The following is a 25,588-nucleotide window of genomic DNA, read 5'->3' as shown; positions in this document are numbered from 1 at the left end:
TTCTAGTCAAGATCTCAATAAACTGGTTGAAGATGCTTTCTTTCTGCGATATATTTTTATTTTTTAAACCCCAGACAGATTGACTCTATGCTTCTTTCCTCCTCTATTTAATTTTCATCGTCGTATTCACTGGTTCTGACTGTGATGGAAATAGTGATCCCCAAACTGTACGTAATTCGGTATTTCTTGTCTTTCTGAAATATCCAGAAATAATAGGCCAAATGAATCTGCTCAGATTTCCACCAGAAAGTAATAGGACCAAGGCATATCAGCAGTTCCTCTAATTTAAGTGATAATAGTAATTTCAAAACTTTACTTGTGAAATTCAGACTTTGAAAACCAAGAGAGCCACTGGCTACATTTCCAGTCTCTTTCCTACCATTCCTGCCACCACACACCCACCACTCCAGCCACATGTAACCACTTGCCCTTCCGAGAATATGCCTCTGTGTCTTTGTATAAGTCGTTTTGTCTGCCTGCAGTGCCTTTCCTCACCCTGCTTACTTGATAAACTCATTTCTTCAGACCTACTTCTGCCACCTCCTCTGAGAAGCTAACTCTCTGACCCACCCTCCCCACAGGCTGTTCCCATTCCACTGGCTGATCCCACATAACTCTTATACTGTTTTTGTTTAATAGCTGTCTTCCTCACTAGACTGAATTTGTGAGCGGAAGGACTCTATGGTACACACACACACACACACACACACACACACACACACACACAAATGATTTTCAACATTTGATGAGTCAGTGGGTTAGAACATAACAGCTGCTCTTGAGGTTTCTGGAAATCAGAGAACATGAAGTCTTTCACAAAACAGAAGTGAAAGATTAGAACACAGGGCACCTATGTCCAAGGCTTAGCTTTGCCATAACTAGCAGAATGATCTTGAGTTTTCTTCTTCTTACTTATCTTTGGCTTAAATGTCTGCATCTTTAATGAAAGGCATGGCTTCATGGTTCTAACAGTGACTGCACATGGGAGTTCTCAAGCACTTAAAAGCTCTTTCTATGTCTGGACTCTACCTCCAGAAATTCTGATCTTCATTTGGAGTGGGGTGCACAGGCATGGGTATTTTTTACAAGTTCTCCAACCATAATGCTGTAAAACTAGAGAGCAACTGCAAAAATAAAGCAGGAAAAATAAATAAAATAAAAGGAGAGATCAAGAGATACATAGAAACGAATGAGAATGAAAACGAAACATCAAAACTTTCGGGATATAGCAAAAGCGGTAATAAGAGGAAAGTTCGTATCATTACAGGCCTATCTCAAGAAACAAGAAAAATCCCAAATAAACATATTAAAAAAAAAAACAACTAGAAAAAAAGAACAACAAATGAAGCCCAAATCCAGCAGAAGGAAGGAAATAATAAAAATTAGAGCAGAATTAAATGAAATTGAGAACGAAAAGAGAATAGAAAAAAATAATGCAACTAAAAGCTGGTTCTTTGAAAAGATTAATAAAATTGACAAACCCCTGGCTAGACTCACTAAGGAAAAAAGAGAAAGGACACACATAAACAAAATTAAAAATGAAAGAGAAGTTACAACAGATAGCACTGAAATACAAAGCACCTTACAAGAATACTATGAAAAATTATATGTCACCAAATTCAATCACCTAGAAGAAATGGATAAGTTCATAGAAATATACAACCTTCCTAGACTGAATCATGAAGAATTGGAAAATCTCAGTAGACCTATCAACAGTATGGAAATTAAAATAATCATCAAAAAGTAAAAGTCCAGAACCAGATGGCTTCACTAGTGAATGTTTGGCTTCACTACCAAACATTCAAAGATGATTTCATACCTGTTCTCAAATTTTTCCAAAAAATTGAAGAAGAAGCAATACTTCCTAACTCATTTTATGAGGCCAACATTACCCTGATACCAAAATCTGGTAAAGATAACACAAAAAAGAAAACTACAGACCAATATCTCTGATAAATACAGATACAAGAATTCTAAACAAAATGTTAGCAAATAAAATACAATACATAAAAAAGATATACATCATGATCGGGTGGGCTTCATTCCAGGGGCACAAGGATAGTTTAACATAATGTAAATGATTAATGTGATATACTACATAAACAAAATAAAGGATAAAAACCGTATGATCCTATCAATAGATACAGAAAAAGCATTTGACAAGATACAGCATCCATTTATGATTAAAACACTTAAAAATTCCCAAGAATCTTTTAATGTACTGCTATTAGGGTTAAGAACCATGAGATTAAAGAATCTTTAAGGGCATTTCTTTCATACTGTCTCTAACCTACACTGTTGGTTCTATTTTCTAATTGTTTAATATTATCGTTTATTGAGCACCTATCCTGTGCTGCTTGTTCTCACAAATATTACTTTATTTAATCTTATGACTATCCTGTGAGGCAAGAATCATTACCCCATTTTAGAGTTGAAACAAACAAACAAACAAACAAACTACGAATCAGAGAGATTAAGAAATAACCTGCTGATAGGCACCCAGTGAGTGGCAGACCAGGAATGGACTTGGATGCCCACAACAGACCTGGAGTTCTCTTTGCTCCACGATAGCTTCCCTCTGTGGTTCTTGCTTCTCTTCTCCAGATATTCTCCTGGGGAGTAGGTCCCCTCTGCTATGAGTAAAATTCTGATAGCTAAACACACTATCCACAACTGAGGGACATTCTAAATCAACTGCCCTGTACACTTAGCCATCCTTTTGTTACATAAGACTGTCCTTTTCTATTTTGAATAAATTTTTAAAAATCAAGATTTTGATTTTTTGGTCTGCTTTGATAGGAAAAAGCCTGGCATAGTCAAGTTAATAGTACTACATGTTAGTCTCACTAACTAGGTGAACTACAGGGTGGGCATCCTAGGACTATCCATACTCAGCCTGAGCTCTGAGGAGAGAAATCTGTTGCAATCAAGGAATCTCAGCCAGCAGGCAGAGACTACAGCCTACTTTTTCTCATTCTTCTTCAGCACTCTTTAGATTTCAATCTTAAATTAGAAAAAAGAAGAAAGCTAATAATTTAAAACCTGTCCCTCCATAGGTTTTAACACACCAAAACTGGTCTATTTGGTTTAAATGCTGGATGTTTCCTGGTGGGCTCATATAACCTTAAAAAGAGGCCCATTAGCCATTTTTAAAAAAAACAGCTAAAACTGTAACAGGCTGCTTCTTCTACCTAGAAAGATTGAGGCTGCACAGAGAAGAGAGCTGACCTGATTCATTACTGAAGCAGCAGAAAGGGTGTCCACATCATGCAACATGGCATTCATCACACTTAGGAAATGAAAAGAGAACCCCGGCTGTGTAAATTAGAATCAGTGATAATACAGCTGCTAGCTACAAATATTTGGCACAAATCAATCTGGACTCTCCTGTAGATTGCTTTGATGGTCTCTCTACTATCTTGTTGACTAATGATGAAATCATGGTTTGTTAATCTAACCGAATAAAGAAAACACCATACAAAGCAAAATGCAAAATGTTTTCCTGTACTTTATTGCAGTTGTTTATTGACTCTGTGTTTATTAGAACCCCTTCGTATTCACTCATTAAATATTTACATGTATTGCCTATGTATTTAGCTGCATAAATATCTTTAATAAGAGTAACTTTGTTTCCTTTTTAAAGGTCTTTTGCTAAAGTAAATGGAAAGCAGCCACCTCAAATAAACTTCTTGTTGCTGATTGTTCCGGACACTTTGTGATGTACCAATAGGCTCCTTCTCCCTAGAGTAATCATAACAAGATCCATCTTCAAATCTATATTTAAGTGACATGTTCCCTCTGAGAGAATCTATACAATTTCCCAAGTAGCCTATAAAATTTTTAAAGGTTAGATGGATAAAGAAATAAGACACTATAAACTGAAAAAGGGTTTGGGGATTATGTGATCATTTTATTTGCCTGTGAAAATTCTCTACTTGCCACTGTTAATATGGATAACTATAAGTTGGCTTTCATATTTTAGACAATTGCTTCTTCCTTGGGTCCTCTATATATTTTAGACAATTGCTTCTTCCTCGGGTCTGTCAATGTTCCAGAGAAAAAACTAAGAGATACTCTAGAGGCCACGGGATTGGCTCCTCTCCAAGTGAGTGTAAACCTCTCTAGAGAGAGAAATATCAAATGTAGACTCTGTCAGAAAAATTTAGCTGAAACTTGCTCTATGTACACTGCTATAAGCTACCTCACTGTTGCGACTTTTCTTAATAGCAAAACACTTCACAAGGGCACCTGCCACCTCATTCTCTTTGCCAAATTCTCTCTTTTCTCTCTTTCTCTCTCTCTGTTCCCCCATTGAATACCTGCATCTTTGAAGATTAGGTACTTAGTTTTTACTGTTCTTTCTGTGCAGATAAAGAATTTCCTGTGGTATATAAAGCTACAGTGAGATAACACCATACACCTATTAGAATGGCTAAAATTAAAAAGACTGACTGTACCAAATGCTGGCAAGGGTGTGAGGGAGTGAGAAGTCTTATACACTGCTGGTAGGTATGTAAGCTGGCACATCCACTATGGAAAACAATTAAGCAGTTTCTTAACCTAATATGATCCCATTCCATTCCTAGGTATTTACCCAAGAAGAAAAGAAATACACACACGCACACACACACACACACACACACACACACACACGACTTGCACATAGAATGTTCATAGGAGCTTTTATTTATAGTATATCCCAAATTGGAAACAACCCAAATGCTCAAAATATCCATCAACGGGTAAAAAGATAGACAAATTGTGATATATCCATAAAATGGAAAGCTTCTCAGCAATAAAAAGAAATGAATAAATGAATTATTTATATACGTAACAAAATTGATATATAAATAAAATAACTAAATAAATTAATTAAATCGAAAAATAATCAGAGCTTCAAAGAGAAAGAGAACAAATGAAGAAGAAAAAAAGAAACAAAGAAAAGCAAATTATGTTGAGTAAAAATAGCCAGACCAAAGAGTATATACTACATGTTTTAATTTACATAAAATTCTAGAAAATGCAAACCATCTATAGTAGCAAAAAGCAGATCAGTGCCTGGGAATGTGGGGGAAAGGTAGAGGAAAAGGTGGAAGAGAGGTTACAAATGAGGAGTAGGAAATTTTTGAGGATGACGGAGGTATTTACTATCTAAACTGTGCTGATGGTTTCACAGGTGGATATGTAAGTCAAGACTTATCAAATTGTTCACTTTATATATGTGAATTTATTGTACGTCAATTATACCTCAATAAAGCTGTTAATAAAGATAAATTAAGCAATAAAAATGTTACTTTATTAGAGCAATTATGGCATACATCTCTCTGTCATCCTTTGTGGACTTGGTGAGGATATTTATATTGAATCTACCTGACTATTTAAAATATGGTTTAATGATTTTAGTAAAAGTCAAATGCATTAGGAATTAATTAAACTTTAAAATAATTAGAGCCTGAAAGGGAAAGAGAACAAGCGAAGAAGAAAAAAAGAAACAAAAAAAGCAAGAGGAGATGAAAATAAAGAACAGATCAGAGGCCGACAAAAGAAATTATGAATGATTGAAACTAAAAGGAAGCAACATTTGAGATTATAAATCTAAATAAGAATAAAGCATTGTACTCACTATAGAAATCAACCAATTCTCATTTATCTGCACAGAAGGTAGAATATAATTACTGAGCTAAGGACTCACTGGGTTGGTAAGGGAAGGAAAATCATTTCCACAGAAGAAATGGCATGTGCGAAGGCACAGAACTGTGAAAGGCATGTTACACTTGTGGGGTGGGGGTTCAAACAGTGAAGTAACTCTAGAGAGCAGGGGAAGGTGCATGGGCCGGGTCACGAATCAATTTGTCTGCAACCTTAAGGAGTCTGGACATTGAAGTAGAGATGTCCATTCTGCAGTTAGACATAAGTTTGGAGCGAAAAAGAGGGGCTAATAATTTTTAATGAGGTATATCAGGGAAATGTTTTAAATGAAATGTTAGTGTTGACTCATTTGATTATTTTCATACAGGTAAATAAAAAATCAAATGGGCCAATTAGGTTACTATGGGTGAGAAAAGCTTCTATACTGACGGTCTCATAGGGAAGGAAGAGAGTCAGACAGGGAAATGGTAGTTAATGTCCACGTTCAGAAACAAAGTTATGATTGAAATGAACCTTGGACCTTCTTTTAGGAACAGTGCTTTTATGCAGATAAAGGCTAAATCAACAAAAATTCCACATAGGGAGAAAATCCGAACAGCTAAGCCTGACTGGTAAATTTTTCTATGAATTCGTCAGCTGAGTCTCTGGTTTCCCTTGAACAACTCAGGAACATAACGGGCCTGGGGGCATAACGGTGTGGCGCGATGGCATTAGGGCTGTGCTAAACCTATGAGATCCTCTGGGAAACAGGCCTGGAGCACACAAACAACAGAGAAGAGAGAGAGGAATAAGTTCATGAAGAAATCAGTTCTATTTACCAAGAATCAGCTTGATGCTGTACACTGCGGGAACCGAGTTGCTTTGTTTGTAAAATAAGGAGTGATTTAAGGACATCTTTACCAGTGCCTGGCACTCCACAGGGAATCAAAATGCTTATAGGATGAAAAAGGAATCTTAGTTCTAAGATGATCAAAGTCACCTCCTTTGCAGCTAGCAAGCCCATTAGTGCCCTCTGGGCGCTAGGGTTGCTCCTGTGCACAAGGAGGAGGAACTAGGGGGAAATGTCATTAACTACACACAGACTGAAGAGTGGCAGAGCAGTGGCTGTGCTGCTTGCTCATGAGGTGTTGCTTATGGAAATAAGTCTTGGCACTTTACAGTTGCACTATGGAGTTACAGCTGCTATCTGAGAAATATAATCGAAGCAGAACTCTGCTTACACGGCAACCAGTTCCCCTGCGTTCAGTCAGTTTTTTTCCCAGATGACCAATATTGTAAGTTTCATAGTATGTATAAACTTTTGGAAATATCTGTAAACATCTTATAATATACTGGCATTTTTGTTGTTTCTTTGTTGAGTAATTCATGGGCGTAGGGAATGCTTTATTAAATTGATTTCAAATTAATCTTTTTTCCTTCGGGTGCTCAGGAGAGAGATAATTGCTAGAATGAACCTAAAGACATAGCAGACAATGTGACTGGTGCCTGTCAGTTTACACAAATATTTTATTTCAGCACAGATTAACAAACTCAGAGCTTAGTTGTTTTTTTTTTCTTAAGTGGGCCTGGGAACATGTTCTGGAGTATTATCCAACTTCTCTTGTGTGTAAACTAGTGATTCGTGAATGTTAACGAACACAAGAATCAGTAGAAAAGCCTATTAAAATGAGAATCCCTGGTCCCCATTTCCAAATGTCCCAAGAAGATCTTGGATGGTGCCCAGGAATCTGCATTTAAACGAGCCCCTCTCCGCTCTGCTGGTCCTCCACCCCCCATCACTGTAGGTGAGGTGGTTCTTGAACAACTACAGAAAAACAATGCTAACTACATTACACTTTGCTGCAAAGAAATTTCTCCCTACACCAGAATTCATTTCTGGCAAACTTAGGTTGAAGGAGTAGACCCCCCAATCTAGGCCATAGCAGAATCATAAGCAAGTTCCTTAATAGGTACCAAGTGTCCTCTTCCAACGCTACTCTCTAAATTGAGTACACTACTCTACTTTAAAAAAAAAAAAAAAAATTCAAAATCAGTTTATCCAAGCAAGCACCCAGGCAATCTTCCAAAAAGTGAAATAGAGCAGCAAAGGCAAAAACAAAAATAAAAACCCAAACATTTATTAGAAGACAAAAATATTTGTAAAATATTTATAAAAGTCATAAAACAAACAAAAGGGAAGTAAAACTGCCAGAGGCGAGCAAGAATCCGTTTGATAGACATAGTCATTACAAATGGAAGTTTCAGATTCAACTAATAGTTACTGAGTTCTTAGAATGTGCCAAGCAACAGGACTGGAACTTTCAAATACGTTCCCTCAATTAATCCACAAATAAATCTGTATGAAGTTATTCAGAGCCCCTCTTAATTGATGAAGAAATGAGAAATCAGAAAAACTAAATGATTTGCCACACAGTAAGAGAGATGGGACTTGATCCAAGGTCAGCTGAATCTAACCCCTTTCTATTACACCACACTTTCCCAAGCATAAATTGCTCTATTAATTTCATTTAAAAATAAACAGAAAACAATGACAGCTAGTATTCAGTGACACTTTATTAAGAACCAGGCCTTGTGCTAAATACTTTAGATGTACTAGTTTAGTTCATCCTCACAATCCATGAATTAGGTACAGACAGGAAATCTGAGTCTGGAAAATTAAATGATAACATGTACGGTGAACAACTCTACACAATCATTATAGAGATTGAAATTATGTCTAGTTTTCTGATATGGATCTAATATATCTAATCTTGATTACTTTTAGTATGATTTAAAGACTGTTTTTGAAATTTCTTATTGAAAAAATGATGATTTACACCAGTTTTTTTTTAGAGAGGCACAGTATTGTACTCTTTCAAGCTTTCATTGCAGCAAAGCAATGAGGAGTACTTTATTTTCCTTTAAGGGATTCTAAATAAATGACTGAAAGAAGTCAACTCAAGCTGAACTACACAAAGTTCTTCCTAAATTTATGTAAAAGTCTATGAGGAGGTCTTTGTTGATCATTAGGTTGATTATTAACTGTTCAGCTCAATTTTTACCTTTGCTTATGATAAACCACTGGGTAGTTTTGTACATGGAAATTAACTTGGCCGAAATGTATGAGAGAGTATATAATCTGAGGATTATAAAGATGATTTATGGGAAATAGGTATAGGGGAAAATCTAATATTTTACCTAATTTCTGCACATTTTGTGTCCCTTAAGAATTAAATACTTTCATTAGAACACTGGGATTATGTGTTTAGCAATCACCGAACATCTGGTGTCCAGCATTGGCTCAATCTACCAAGTGTCCAGGGCGTTAGGAAATCAGACACACTAACTCCTCAACATGTCCCATCTGTCATGATTTAGGTTCTTAGGGCTGGGGCTTTTTTCCATCTCTATAAGGCTTTTCACTTCCAAGAGAGACTTTTAAGGATACACACTGAATTAGTAACAAATCTATAGCTCTGGAGTTTAAATGCCTATTAAAAGTAGAGCTGCAAGAAAGAAAAGAAACAGACAGACAGACAGAAAGACAGACAGACAGACAGAAAGAAAGAAAGAAAGAAAGAAAGAAAGAAAGAAAGAAAGAAAGAAAGAAAGAAAGAAAAGAGATGCCCGAAATGTCAAAAAATGAACACTGCATTTACTATTGAGAGGCAACAGTGGAATCTAATCTTTCATTTTACATTCCAATTGAGGTTTTTGAAAGTGCTGGTCCTTCAAATATCATTCAATATTAGGCCTGGGAAATTATTCTGAGAATAGAATGGTACCAGAATTTGTTGATTATCTGCCAATATCAAGCAACAAACTACTTCCGAGGGTCCCCCAGCTGAGGTTCCTTCAAATTCTTTTCGTACTCTGGTTCCCACATCTCTACAATTTCATTTTCTCCAAAAGGAAAAGAAAGATTGACCTGCATTTTCCCAGCTGTGAATATTAATAACTGTGAAATTAAGATGTAGAATTATCTTTTTTTAAAATATTGTTATGTTTGCATGAAGTAGCTTTTCATTTAAATTTAAATATCTTCAACTAACACTATTGCTCCTTAATGCACAGATACATTTGAAAACCATGTTGAACAAGAGAATTTTAGTTCTAGCCTTGATTTTAGAAACCATCTTCAAAATCAGGAAATTTTTAAGTAAAATGGTGCAGAATTATCCTTCTCTTCCTCCACGCTCCCATACACACCACACTACAGTAGCTTCATATTCACAGATTATCACCTGTCTTAAACTGAATTGCACAAGTTATCTAAGGTCCAGCATAGTACTTGACATTTAATAGGTGCTCAATAAACGTTTGTGGAATGGACTTGAGATAGACTGGGTTTATAATTTCTAGGTCCTATATCAGAGACTGTCAGATGGAAGCATAATGTATCAAATGAGATATAAAAAGGCTAACCATTACAATTTTAAAGTAAATTTTAGAAGAAAAGGGATAATATTTGAGTTAGAACAGTGTCTACGACCTCTCGGAATTACTTTTGACCATGCTTTGAACAAAATATGTTCCACTGAGAGAATATGCTTCCTAAGTACCCCCTTTGATATGCCATTCCTGATTTTTAATGGCTCCCTCCACCTATGGAATGGTGAACAGTCCCTTAGCCAGAGAGGCAGTATAGCACTATGATTTGGAGTACAGGCTCTGGATGATTCTCAGACCTACAACTTACTAGCATGTGACCATGGACAGGTTATTTAACTTCTCCCAGACACATGCTGCACACCTATGTAGATGTAGTGAGATGATATATGCAAAGCACTTAACAGGTACCTGGCACACAGTAAGCGCTCAATCGATGCTGGCTATTAATAATCACAATTTAAAGCCTCAAATGCATTTTAAAAATTATCTATTTAACCAGCTTTATTGAGATGTAACTCATATACCAGAAAAGCCATCTTTTGAAGTATACAATTCAATGGTTTTTAGTATATTCAGCGTTGTACAACCATCACAAGATTACTGCTATCTACCTCCAGAACATTTCATCACTCCAAAAATAAACACCATATCCATCAGCAGTCATTCCCCTCTTTCCCCTTTTTCCAGCCCTGGGCAACCACTAATCTACTGATTCTGGACATTTCATATAAATAGGAGCATACAATATGTGGCCTTTTATAACTGGTTTCTTTCATTTAGCATAATGTTTTTAAGGTTCATCTATGTTATAGCATAGTACTTCATTCCATTTTTATGGCTGAATAAGATCCCATCTGTATGGATGTAGATATACCACAATCTGTTTGTCAACTGTCATTTGATGGACATGGACATATGGATTATTTCTACTTTTTGGCAATTACAAATAACATCTTTATACAAGTCTCTATGTGGCATTAAGATTTTGTCAAATGCTTTTTGTGTGTGTGCGTGGAAATGATTGTGTGGTTTTGTCCTTTATTTTATCAATATGAAGTATTATTACATTGATTTCTGGACGTTAAACTAATATTGCATTCCAGGGATAAATCTCACTTGGTCAGGATGTATAATCCTTTTTATACGTCACTAGATTCTGCTTGCTAGTGTTTTTGTGTTTATAATTTATGAAAGACATTGGTGTATAGTTCTCATGTGATGTCTTTGTCTGGAAGGTCTTCTATACTTTGGCCTCAACTTTTTTAACTAATTTCCCAAAGGTTTGATTTGCATAATCTTATTTTCAAGTTCATCTGCCTCTCAACTTTTCTCCCCAATCCCTTCCCGAGCCCCATTCTACTCCACTGAGACTCTATACTCTGCAGACTCTAGTTGTTTACTAATACTGCTCCCCACTTATCCATATCCTATAAGACCTATATCAAATCCCACTTTCTCTTCAAGTCTTGACAGACCATCCAACTCCCAGAAACCTCTCCCTTCCTGGGATGCTGATGTCATATTGCAAACTAACATTTGCTTATTGCTTACAATTTATAATACATTTAATTCTCACAACCCTGAGAAATATGTGTGCTTACAATTATTAAGCCAGTTTTGTACAGAATTAAGTGACTAGTCCATAATAGTATAAATACATAGTAAAGAAGATCAAACTCTAAGCTTTTGGTGGCTTTTTAAAGAAGAACAGTGCTCCATTTGACATATCACCTTCTAGCTCTGAGATTAAGCATTTATTTCTCAAAGTCTTTCTTCCTTGGTGTTGCTAACAAATATTTATAATGCTTGTTGACTACACATCAGATACTACTTGAGGTAGTAAAGAGAAGCCTATGAGATAGACTTTAAAAAGAATGCTATCCTCCCCATTGCCAAATCTATATATATGACCAGAAATTGTCATCTTCTGAAACTAAAGCTAAAAAAATCAACACTGAAACTGAGAAGCAAATCAGCTCACCCAAAGAGATTTAAAATGTTATTTATTGTACTAAAGTCCTTTTTAAATATTCTATACTAAGTAAACCAGAGACTTTTCTTTCTGAATCCAAATGTCTTTAGATTTGTATTAAGGCTTTAATTATATCTACTGAAGTAAGTAAACTTGTAACCTCATTGACTATAATATATCGAGTATGAGGCAATGATACACTATGAGGATAAGTAATCTGCCTGAAACCTAGAGAAAGAAATCAAAGAAAAATATCAAAATTAATAAAATGATACAATAGGGGTTTCTGCTTCTGGTCATAATGGAGTAACTGGCATTGGTCTTCCCCCGACACTGTAAACAACTAGACAAGTACATGAAATTTCTTTCTTCAAACTGTATATCAGACAGTATGGGACTGTGATTCTAGATATAAGAGAAACAGACAAGAGAAGACCTTTCTGCCAAAAGACTGTAGACTGCAGCATGGGATGGGGAGACCAAAGTAGAACATGGCAGTGTTACTGAATTGATGAAACAGATCAGAGTTTTCAGAGGCTGAGGGGGCTAAAATGTGATGGGCTGAGTACCAGAGGAAGAGAACGAGGTCCAGAAAATTCCAAGGAAGCCCCCATGAGTCTTTGGCTGACTGCTAAGCTGGGAATAAACGGGGTGAGGCTCTATGAGACTAGGTTAAGAACAAAGACCAGGTAATCTGTATGCTGAATAATTCCCAGAGCTTGTACAGGCTGGCAGACAGACACTTGGGTTCTGACCAATCAGAGCGGAAAAGACCTTGTTGAACACTGGGTGCACTCAGTAGAAACTCCAGAAGGATCTCAACTTAGTAATCTGAGTAAATTTTAGTATCTCAGTAGATGATAAACTAGTCCTAATAAAGCTTAAAATTAAATGTCAAAAAGGTCAAGATGTACTGTAAGTGACTTAACCACCTGTCAGAAAAAAAAAGTACACTACTTTAAAGAATAACAAAATCCAAATGTTCAGTAATGGTCACAATGTTCAGCATCCTTTCAAAAAGTAACAGACATGAAAAAAGCAAATACATATACACACACATGCATGTATTTGAAGAAAATAATGGTCGAAGTTTTCCAAATCTGATGAAAGCTATAAACTCATAGATCTTTGAATTTTCAATGAACCTCGATTGGGGCAAAACCAAAAAACCACAGAAACACATCATAATCAAATTGTTGAAAACCAGTAAAAAGAGTATCTTAAAAGCAACCAGAGAAAAAACATTATGTATAGTAAAACAAAGTAAGAATGACTGCTAACTTCTCATTAGAAACAGTACAAGTAGATAAAAAACCAATGACATATTTAATGTTGAAAGTAAAATAAAATTAAAAATGTCTAATCAGAATTTTATATTCAGAAAAAAGACAGTAATAAAAAATGAAAATTAGATAAAGACATTTTCAGATAAACAAAAGCTGAGAGAATTCATCACTAACAGACCTGCACTATAAAAAATGCTAAAGATCTTTACGCAGAAGGAAAATGATATAAGGAAAAGAAAAAAAAAAAAGGAAGGCCAGAGATGTCAAGTATGTGAGTAAATGTCAAACAATTTTTTTTCATTTTTAAAAATTTTCAAAAAGCTGGTTGAACAAAAAGAGTAGAAATGTACTGTGGGGTACATAACATATGTAGTAGTATATCATAGGAAAACAATAGCATTAAGAATAAGATGAGAAATGGAAGAATTCTGTTGTTATATTATATATAAAGGACACAACATATGTAATAGTAGACTGTGATTAAGATGCGGGTTATAATTACTAAAGCAACCACTTTAAAAAGAGGTATAGCTAATAATCCAAAATAAAAGATAAAATGGAGTTCTTGATTCCTCCAAAAGAAGGCAGAAAAAGAGGGGAAAAGGAAAAAAACACCAGATGGGACAAGTAGAAAACAAAAACCAAGATGGGTGATTTAAATGCAACCATATCAATAATTAATTAAATATTGAACACCAACCCAAAAAATGGACGCACAAGAATACATACGGTATTATTTCATTTATATGAATTCTAGAATCGGCAAAATTAATTAAAAGTATCAATGTTTGTCTGGAAATGCGGTTTTAGTCACAAAGAGACATGAGAAACCTTTTTAAAGTACGGAAAAATTCTGTATCTTGATTTGGATGATGTTTACATGAGTGTATACATTTGATACTTAAATAAGTGCATTTTATTGTATGTAAATTATACTTCAATAAAGTCTTTTTAGAAGTTAAAAAGAAAGTCTTAAATGGCAAAACAAAGATTTGAACCCAAGCAGCCTGGAAATGAGCATAATCATCTTACTGATTCACTATGCCACTTCTTGTCTGGCCTGAAAGATTAGGTCATCCATTGAATTAAGTTTCCAATATGTGACACTGTGAATTTTTAAAAAGAGCACTCAGTTTTTAGACCAAAATATCTTTGGAAGAAAAAGTTAAATGCTTAGAAATCCTAATAGCTATATGATGACATCAGTGATGAACATTACAGGACAAATGAGAGATTTAGACCATGTTCCTAAATGAAGAGTCAATCATGTAGAGAAAGCACTTACTCTCAATCTAATATTGACAGGTAACAACGCCAATTAAAAGTCCAATGGACCACTGGTTGATTAACGATAAAAAGGTTAAAGCAGGGAAAGATACTTTAAGTACTTTATTTTAGTTTAAAAATTATGTACATTCATGCTCCAGTCTTTGGATATAGGACCAAGGACTTTTCTTTAATTATGGGTCCACCTATCCTTTCTGATTAAAACATATCCTTAAAATATTTTTTAAGCTTTCTGGTTTCCGTTTCTTCAAAGTGGAGTGAGGACTTTAAAACATTTGCAAAACAATCCAAGCGCGCACTCTAGCTAGATTTATATTTTCCCTCCAATCTTTTACAATTGTCTTGCCCACTCCTAGATGATTCCAGTTTCCCTTAGCATCTAGTCCTTAGCAAATCCTTTCAAAGAATTAGACTTAGTTTAAGTAAGAACAATAAATTATTTTACACTTACATTTTGGTTTATAGATATCATTGAAATTTCAAAATTACTGTAACAAGTACAACTAGAATAAAAGGTTTGGAAACAAACAAGATTAACTCTTGACAAACATAAAACTGTAATCTGTAACTATAAATTAACACTCAGGTATATTAATCTCTAATGAAATTTTTAAAGATGAGTCAGTTTAACCAAGTATCATTAACTGTATCAGGTGATGTAATCAAGTCCTTAGACCCGTGCTGTTCAATACAGTAGTTATTAGCCACACGTGGCTACAGAGCACTTGACCAGGCACTAGTCTGAACTGAGATGTGCTGTAAATGTAAAATATATACCTAATTTCAAAGACTTCATTTTGGAGAAAAGAATGCAAAATACTGTGGTAATATTTTTATATTGGTCATAAGTTAAAATATTTTGGAAATGTCAGATTAAATAAAATTATGAAATTAACTAACTTTTAAAAAATTTAATGTGGCTAATAGCAAATTTTAAATGTCGAAGGTTGCTCTCATTCTATTTCTATTAGGTAGCACTGTCCTAGATCTGCAAACATCTTTTGTTTAATAGCAATGTCATCTGTGAAGTTCTACTTGATAAAGTAAACCAGATTCTCTTTTTTATCATCTCTGTTACCTGAATCCAAGACATTTTGGAGTAGCATTCGTTAAAAACCTCTCTAAGCAGACTTTTGACTCTTTATCAGGAATCAATAAACTATGGCCTATGGGCCAAATGTGGCCTGCTGCCTATTTTATTTAGTATGGCTGAAGAGCTAAGAACAGTTTTTGTGTTTTTAAATGGTTGAGGGGAAAAAAATCAAAAGAAGATTAATATTTTGTGATGTGTAAAAATTACATGAAATTCAAATTTTAATATCTGTAAATAAAGATTATGGGCCTGCAGCCATAAACTTATACATTACCTATGGCTACTTCGCACTACAAGGGCATAGACGAGCAGCTGCAGCAGAGACTGTATTGCCTACAAAGTCTATGTCATTTACTATCTGGCCTTTTACAGGAAAAGTCTGCTGATCTCTGCTCTATATCATCCCTTATAACTCATGGACCTGTTAATTGCCAACTGCACCAACAGGATCTGGTGAAATAATGAGAGGAGAGAGTTGTGTTTCTATTTTAATCTCTACCAGAGATTAATTTATAAACAATAATGCTTCCGCTATTATTGTTCTTGACTCAAGAAAGTCATCAGAACCCCATCCATTGGGGCAATCTCTTCTGGAATGGTTTCTTGTTTGTGTTTGCTTCTGATATGTGTTCTTTTTATTTCAAAAGGTAATAGGGTTTTGTTTGTTTGTCTGGGTCAGGTTTTACACAGATGGCAATCACAAAAGTGCTCAGAGATCTGTGGCATCAAATGTGCGCCTATACTTTGACATTCGTCCGTCTTCCAGCTACACGACCGACGCTGCCCTTTGAGGGTTTGGGTGCTCACCGCCCTTTGGTGTCCAGCCTCTCTGTGTAACATTTTCAGTTTTCTTTTAAACCTTCTACTCATTTGCAGGACTGATCCTCAACCCATGGTTTCCCAGATACCTACCTCAGTAGACCCTGTGAATGCAATCTTGTCTATGCCAATATGAGAAGCTATTGCTGCCCCAGCCGTCGGCCCAAATCCTGGCAAAATATTGATGACTCCTGGTGGAAAGCCAGCCTAACAAAACAAAATTGAAGGAAACGTGGGCTGTGATGAAGTACATTAAATCAGATATGCTCCAGTAGGCCCCAACGGTATGGGAAGTAGGGGACACTCCTAAAGGCGGTTTCTCTTACCTCCTTGATGAGGGCTCCCATGTAGAGCGCGCTGAGCGGTGTCTGCTCTGCTGGTTTAATAACTACTGTATTACCACAGCACAGAGCTGGAGCAATTTTCCAGGCAAACATCAGCAGGGGGAAGTTCCACTGAAAGGAAAAAACTCAAGGTTGATAGATGAAAAATATTCCTCCACAACTTTGTTTTCAAGCTGTGACTTCTCAGATTTCTCAGACTAGTCCTCAACATAAATCTTGTCTCACCACAAAGTGTAGATGTTTGGATTTTTTTTAATTACTTCATTACGAATACAATAGGACTGACCTTGACAATCCAAATTACTGTATTCCAAGTACCCACCAAAAGAAATCTCATGGTGTAAAGGGAATCTTTGTTTTTTCCCTTGTTTTGTTTTGGTTTTTCATTGTTGTTATTCTACATGTTTTTAAAACTAAACTTTGGTTCCAGTAAGTTCTTGTGTATGAGAACTTTTTCTTGCATTTGTGATTTTTACACAGAAATGTCAGACTGGTATGAAAACTCTTCAGTGTGGAAGAACGAGAAGAGAAAGTCCCAGCTGTGAATTACATTTAAGTCAATGCACATTTCAAGGTAGCACCTCTTCTTTACATATGTGTATTGTCGCAAAACACATGATTGCAAAAAAATTAAGATATGCTTTTATTTATTATTGTAAAGTATATCTTTATTTATTATTAATTAATAAATTATTAGTATGCAATAATTTTAGTTTGTCTTGTATTGTCATATGCTCAGGCATGAGGCCCAGCACTATCAGGTGTTGTTGATAATTTCATTAAGAAAGAAAACAGAAATCCTGGTCCCCTGGCTTCAGCCCCTGACCACAATGTGTTTCTGCCTGAAGCATCTCAGCTGCCATCCTTGAAAGATTCTCACTGGCCCTGGCAAGCTTGCAAAAATATACAAGTGTCTTGCCTTCACCAAACACCCAATTTCTTTTCCCCTTAGTTGTTTATAAACTTGGGAGTCCACAGTGATGTTTTAATTCCATCTACAGTATATAAATCTTGGTTGCTGTAATTGAGCTGGAGCTGGCTGACAAGCAGCTCTTGTCCTGTCAGTGAAAGCTGCAGCTCTGAAAGTCTGGGAAGGGCAAGAAGAGCAGGTTTGAGTTCCTGCAGTTAAGGTGACAGACCTCACCTTGCTCTGATCCAAGTGGGATTTCTTTCCCTGGGTAGTTTAGGAACAGAACTTAAACCAAAACTCTCATTTTTCGTTTTCATTCTCTAATAAATTTCACAGTAACCAGGAGTTTGTAAGTCATTAAAAAACAAAAAAAAACAAAAAAAACATTAATACCGCTCAAAAAGCTTTGCCCCCAAAGCCAAAGATTATCTTGACTTAGTCTCTTGTGTTTTGAAAAGAGAAACTTCTTGACTATAGTGTAAGAGTTTAGTTTGAACCTCCCCTGAAATCCTTGCCAGAACTATTAGCTAGTATTGTTGCAAGTTTCGATGTATGGTGCCAAGGCTGTGTATGGGAGAGAGAGAGAAAAAAGACAATGTTTAATGTTTCAATCCAAACACAAAGCACTGCATCTATTTCCCTTTACAAGACACACAACAGCCTAGCATGGTTTCAATTATGACCGTGACGTTAATTGTACTGCTGTGTCTTCTGTAGAGTCTTCTATCTTCGATTCTTATGAAAAGAAACAGTGGGAAAGAATGGGGATTAAAAGACCATATAAAACAATATGCCTGGAAAGATGGTGAGTCACAGTTTTAAAAAATAAACAAGCAAATATAACAAAGCATTAATTTTCCATAAGCCAAATGGACATCCATAACCAAGGGGCAGGTTATTAATACACTGGGGTTGGCTTTGCTTATTTTAATCATGAGAATTCCATGACTTGAGAACTCAACTCCTGGTAACGGAGCTGAAACCCTATTAACCTGTTCAAATAAGCATTTGCAGGGAGGCTGTTAAAGATATGTCAACAACATGAGCTCAGTTTTTTTCCCCCAGTAATGGAAAACACACATCGCTGAGGTCCATGTTTTATGTATCTTTAAGAGAACTGGTTCAAGTGAAAATAAATTACAAGGCGCAAGGAGATATACTCACTGGGATGATCTGTCCACACACTCCGATGGGTTCGTGTCTTGTAAAGGTAAAATAGTCTCCATCTGAAGGAAATGAGCATGGTCACTACCACAGAATTCAGATTACAAGAAAAAAAATGCAGAGGGAGAATTTGGGTGAAGGAAAAAAAAAAACTATAAATAAAGTTGAGAAAATATCCTCCTCAACCATGTATGGAAGCTGGTAGACCTAGCACTTGACATAAGGTATCTCCAGATATGGCTCTCAGACACCCAAGCAGAGTGCTGACCTCGAAGGCAAAATGCAGGACAAGCTGATGGCACTAGAAGCAGTCCTGGGGAAGGGCAGGGAGGGGGCTGGGAGAGCTGGAAACTGGAAAATATCGAATATGAAATTTTATATTAAATACTAAAAAGATACTTATATGTAGAACAGTTATTCAATTTAAAAACTGAGGTATCTCAAATTTTAAATAACTTTATAAAGTATTTCTTAAAAACGAAGTATAATGCTATTGGGTAAATTTGAAATGCTAGGCTACTGGAAAAAGTGAGGAGTAAAAGTAAAATCTATTCATTATTCAATCCAGGCATCAAAATGCACTTCCTGGGCACTGGGTGAATGTAGGGATATGTAGGTCTATTTCAAGAACGCAAAAAAAAGTCCACTTAAAGAATGTTCCATCAATAAACCAAAGCCTCTGCCCTCAAACTAGCCATGGAAATAGGGATGATTTAAGAACTTTGTTTTCCTTATAAGAGCAAAAGAAAATTGAAATAAGCACCCCAGAAATCCAAACCAATTCTTCTTCAGGAAAATGCCATTACGTTTATCGGAATTCTTTTAAATGGCTAAGTGAAATAACCAAAGAATGACTGGTTTTTAGCATATGTCTTTTCATTTCTGGTACTGGGCAAAGTCTTTGTTTTTCCCTCAGTTGCCAGCCCTGATGTTTGTTTTCTCTCTCAAAAGCTATCCCCCTGGGAAAGTGAAGGCCCTCAGTTGATACTGATGAAAAGTGTTACTATTACAGATAGGGATGAAGGTGGGGACAAGAGGAGTGTGTGGGCTGGGGAAGAGAAATGATGTGATTGTTTATCATTGTCTCTCAACACATCTGAATCACTAATATTCATTGCACAGAATCATTTGAATTAAATTCAAAATTATACATTTTAAAATAATTAAAGGTCTTCCTCCCTCCTTCCTTCTCGCCCTCCCTCCCTCTCTCACTGTCTCTACTGGACTTCTTCCCAGAATTAACAGCTATCTGTTGCTGGTGTATCTTTTCAAAGAATTTTTTTCATACAAGTATATGTAGCATCCTTTTATTCCCCCCCCCTACCATTTTTTAAAATACAAATGGCATCACATTATTCACAGTCTTCAATATTTTTCCAATTTTTCTTTTTCATATAAAGCTAACATATTTGGCTGCTGAATGTTATTGCACTGGCTCAATAAATAATGGTACTACTTGTAAACTCTCCTGAGGGACACAGAGATTGCTTTCAGTTTAGGCTATTATAAATAATGCTGTAAACAGTTATCATTTTATATATCTTGGCATATCTGTGGAATTTCATGGTCTAAGCATATGTGCATTTCGCATTTTGAGAAATCTTGCCAAATCACCCTTCAGAAAAGTTACACAATTCATAATTCCAACAACATGGTATTTTTTCCTACCCTTAAACACTGGGATTTTTCAAACATTTTAATTTCAGTCAACCTGACAGGTGGAAAATGGCAATTCTTTTTGATTTGTGTTTAATGATATATGGGTTGAATATCTTTTTATGTTTACTGGCCAATTTCCTTTTCCTCAGGTTTATATCCTTTGCCATTTTTCTATTGGGTTATTCATCATTTTAGTCACTCAAAGAACTCTATGTATATTAAGGAAATTAGGCCTTTGTTATGAGTATAAACAAAGTTTTTCCCTAATCTGCTGCTTGTCTCCTAATTTTGTTTTATGTGTATTTCTTTAAATGGAAGAAATTGGGAAGTAGGCAGCATTCAGCAAATGTAGGAAGGAAATGATTGTAGACTATATCACCATTACAACAACAAAAAAAAACAGACAATATGTGGAAACTGTCCACAGGATGGCTGTAAGAAGTCTGAATAATGTTTTAAAAATCAAATTAAGTATTTTAGTTTTGTATGCAGACAACTTAAGATTTTCATAGAAATCATTCTTTACAATAGTCCAAATTACTACCCTTATTCAATTTATAAACCTCCAGAAAGGTGGTTTTTTTTTTTTTTTTTATATTAATACTTTTAATGTTTCACATTGTGGGTTTTTTTTTTTTTTTCCCCAGAAGATATAAATGTGATGTCAGGCTCTTCTTCCAAGGAAGGTCTTCTATGAGGAGCAATGACACCCATCAATAGGCTAGAGTTTCATCTTCAGGGAAATCCCTCCTAACTAAACTCTACAATTTGGCTAAGGTGATAGATTCAGGTAGATAATCACAGACCTTAAAATCAGAGTGTAAGATAAAGATGGAATGCAAATGAACTGAGGAAAAAAAATGAGACTACGAACTGAAGAACAACACAGGTGTTTGTTTAGCAGCAAGTGTAGGAAACTGGAATGGTTCAGAGAAAGTCCACAAGGCACTTGCACAAGCATAGCATGGTGATTCAGTAAGCATTTCCACAAACATTCTAAGTCCTTAAGAATTTAGTTATATTACTTACATAATTTTGCAAGTTACTGAAGAAATAAAAGAGAGAAGAAGAAAATGTAGGCAACATCTTAAAAAGCTGACCTCATAAGGAACTGAATTCAATTCCATAATTGTGTCCCAAGAGACACTGAGTCGTGGAGAATGAAAACTTTTTTGGATAAACTGTTTATAGACTGTATGATTAGCTAAAAGCTGACACAAAGAAAGGGACTGAAGAATCTTCCATCCCTACGGTTCCTCTAAGTAGTTAACAAAGAGATAAAGGGTGGTTTTGGTGCTTAAACTCTTCCCAACAGAGAACTAAGTGAAAGACATAAAGAAAGGGCCTTAGACCTTGAGCTCAGTCTGCATTCTCATCTAGTCACCCCTACTCTAACCGGGGGTGCCTGGCAAACAAAGAACTGTGCTTTCCATGTGTACCCTTGTCTAGGGCAAAAGGTACCTCAGAGGTCCTTCACAGCTATTATAATCTTGACTCCAATCTCACCAAGCTTCTAGACTAAAGTTACCCAAAGGCCAATTGCTCAAGAGCCATCTTCATAATTTTTGCTGTATCCAAGTATCACTTACTCTATTACTTAATAATTCTGTTAAGTCAACTCATCTTTTAAAAATATGTAAATAGCTACTTGTCAGCCTCACCTTAATGAAAATCTGTGAAACAACTGGTTGTATGAGCTAGCAATACTTTCTTCTAATGTTTTTCAAATCTAATAATTAAAATAAAAAATGTTCACTACTTTATTGTATAGAATCATCTTGCCATGTGGTATATAATACTGTACTTCTCAAATTTAAATGTGCACACAAAGTATCTGGAGATCTTGTTAAAATGCAGACTCTGAATCAGTGAGTCTGGGGGCAGGACCTGAGAATCTATATTTCTGTAAGTTTCCATGTGACACCGATGCTTCTGATCCACAGACCACAATCTGAGTACTGAGGTTCAAAGGAACCAAGTGGGTGAAGGGGAGTCCACAGTTGCTTTACAGCTGCTAACTTCATTGCTATTTACTTTTTGCCTCTCTGATAACTCTACTAATTTGCCTGAAAGGAGTCTGAAGTGTAGAAGAATCTGATCGATGTTTTTAATACTTTTAAAATAGCAAAATAAGAACAAAATGTATATAATTCTATAGAATCTTACAAAGTATTTCCACATTCATATCTCATTTCACACTCAAAACACTAAAAATATAGGTCAAATGTTATTATCAGAATTTTATAAATAAAGAAAATCTGGCAGAGAGGTTAAGTCCAGAGTGATATAATTAGTGAAGTTGTGACTCCTGGACTAGGAGCTGGGTCATTGGACTTCAAGTTCATTTTCCTTAGAAACGTGTTAAAGACTCTTTTGTGAATAAGGTGTTGAATTTAGGTGGATATCACAAACCATAGAATCAGTATTATATTGAGAAGGAATGCAAATGGGGAAAATGACAACCTTTTTGTGAAAGGTAAAAATGATTCTTTGAGGATTAAATATGCGGACAAAGAGAACTCACATAAACTATAGCATCTTAAGTTATAAAGGGAACTCTGCAGAGCAACAACCTCTTCCCTTGAGCTGTTGCCTCTCTCCTCTTCGCCTAGAAGAGTAGACTCATAGGGCGACAGTATTAACTTCTCCTTCTCCCTTCTCTACCCAAATTGATATATAATGATTAACTCTTCTCTGCCCTCCAAAAAATAATAACCCATATTCCTATCTTTTATGCTTAACCATGCTCTCCAAATACTACAAGATCTCACCTGAATGTTCACACCTCATGAGGAATAAAAAAATCTTAGAATTAGAGACTTTACTATACTATAAATTTGGCTGAACTATAGACCAAACTTTACTGAATATATGTAGACTGAGCCATTTCTAGAATTATATTAAGAAAAGTCTTCGTCCCTGGAAATGAGTAATGAAGTAAGCCTCTGCTGTATTTGTGAAACACAGCTGAATTACTGTCATAGGTTCTTTGATGGGGGCTCGTTGTATTACACAGGAGAGATAGCAAGTACTTAGTTAATTAGAACAATTTAATTATTTGGATTATTCTTTCAGGGTAAACATCACTTCTTAAAGCAGATTTTATAGTTGCTTGAAAAAAAATTTGACATAATTTTTGTTCTCATAAGAATGTCTGACATTGGCACAGTCTGTAATAAACTAGACAGTACAAATGGGCGATAGATATAGTCAGGAAAATAAAAAAAAACCTGAAATGTGTTGGAAATTGAGGAGAAGTTTATCAAAAATGGCCCTCAAGAACTAGCTCTCAATTACACTACTGAGTATTTTAAGAACTGCAGCTTATTTGATATACCTGTTTGCACAAAAAAAATGAGATTTTTTAATAGATAAAAATCTGTAACACAATTCAGTGAATGGAAGGCCATCTTCCAATCTCTAATCTGTGTACAGAATTATCTTGTGAGGAGCTGAGAACCTTTTTGATGGCCCCAGTATTAAACACTTAGACCAGCTACACTGAACTATTCCATTATGTCCCTGGAAGATTAGTACGTGTTTTGACAATGAACAGATCTCGCTGAACATTTTACAGCTAAATGATAAACCATAAATGCCTATACAAACATTGAGATGACATTAGTATACAGTGGTGCTAACACTATTCTTTCCAGGAGTCTGCTGGTAGCTTCTCTGATTTTAGATTAAGACGTTCCTGAATCTGTCAGGAAGTTATCTTAGCTCTATCACTACTCCATACTGTGGTCTTTAAAAAAAGTTACTTTATTTTTCTCTAGACCTCAGTTTCTTTGTCAGAAAAACAAGGAGATTGGTCTTAGGGATCCCTGGGGTCTTTTTCAATCTTAACCTCTCAAAGAGGTTACATGCGAAGCTGACTTCATGACCTCCTGCCACCACCAATTCAGGTCCCACTAACCGCCCTACATTCTCAGGTGGGCAAAGCAAATAGCTCCTCAGTCTCAGTGAACAATATGAGTGAACGATGAGATCTCACCGTATGCATTCTCTATTGACAGCACTAATCTAGACCTCACTGTTGAAGGTAAAACCTCAGGATCTGAGTCAATGTCTGAGCGTTTTTAGCTTATTCTTTGTTTAACAAGTAAAACTAAAAGGGGATCGAAGTAGAGAAATAATTACATATGACATAGGCAATTTTCTAAACTTTTCTACATGCTAATGTATCATAAAGCTATTTTATGTCAGAATTCAGCTTAAAGCATGGGCTATATTTCTCTGCTTACATACCACAAAATCAATAAAATCAACACTTGTTACAGAGAAAAACTATATGCAAATCAGTTAACCTCCATTTCTCCCTCAGTTAACTGAAAACAAGCTTTGATACTCTAAAAAGTTTGTGAACATGAGAGGAACAGAGGATTATGATACAGTTTTAAAATAATCAAAATGGGGATAATAATACTTTCCATGCAGGGCTGCTATAAGATTAGAGATAATATAATGAGCACAAAGAAAGTGTTCAATAAATCATAGTAATGGTTATTATTTATCATCATAATTAAGAGTTGCCATAATAGAAGGGTCAAAGCATAAAATTTATGGTCAGAAACAATGGCTCCATTGAGTACCATGGCAGGAAATAACGAACATTAAGACCCTTGTGAATGAAACAGAAACTACATGATTCTGTGTGGACCTTGAGTGGGACATAACGGAAAGGAATGGGAGACGCTCTCAAGTCAGGAGAAAAGGTGTCCAGCAGATAACTCAACAATGGTCATGCCATAACTTTCCCCCTCTCTTCCTAAGTTTTCTAGAGGGAGGCTACACTATAGGGGGAGGGGAAAAAAGCAGGTACTTGCTCTCTCCAACTGATTTCTCATTACGTAGTTGAAATGTTCTTTCTAAATTGCAATTTTGATCATGACATTTATCTATTTAAAATAATTCAGTGACTCACCATTGCTAAGGAATAAAACTCATAGTATGGTTTACCCAGACCAAGAGCCCCATGGTCTTCTATATCTGGCTATACTTTCAGATCCACTGCCACACTGTACTCTCCTC

The 25,588-nt window shown here is 35.7% G+C and overlaps 1 protein-coding gene across 1 annotated transcript in view; it reads right to left on the bottom strand.

Moving 5' to 3' along the window:
* The window catches only part of ALDH1A2 (aldehyde dehydrogenase 1 family member A2), a 91,397-nt gene that overhangs the window by 17,027 nt on the left and 48,782 nt on the right, over nt 1-25,588 (bottom strand). The window contains exons 4-6 of the mRNA XM_011363477.2: nt 18,896-18,973; nt 16,804-16,932; nt 16,571-16,684 (exon numbers count right to left, since the gene is read on the bottom strand). Coding sequence (XP_011361779.1) covers nt 16,571-16,684; nt 16,804-16,932; nt 18,896-18,973 — 321 coding nt within the window. The remainder of the gene's footprint in view (nt 1-16,570; nt 16,685-16,803; nt 16,933-18,895; nt 18,974-25,588) is intronic.

The sequence above is a fragment of the Pteropus vampyrus genome, unplaced genomic scaffold, assembly GCF_000151845.1.
Source record: "Pteropus vampyrus isolate Shadow unplaced genomic scaffold, Pvam_2.0 Scaffold85, whole genome shotgun sequence".
Lineage (NCBI taxonomy): Eukaryota > Metazoa > Chordata > Mammalia > Chiroptera > Pteropodidae > Pteropus > Pteropus vampyrus.
Note: the sequence above shows the minus strand (reverse complement) of the source record. Positions and strands in the feature narration are given on the sequence as shown.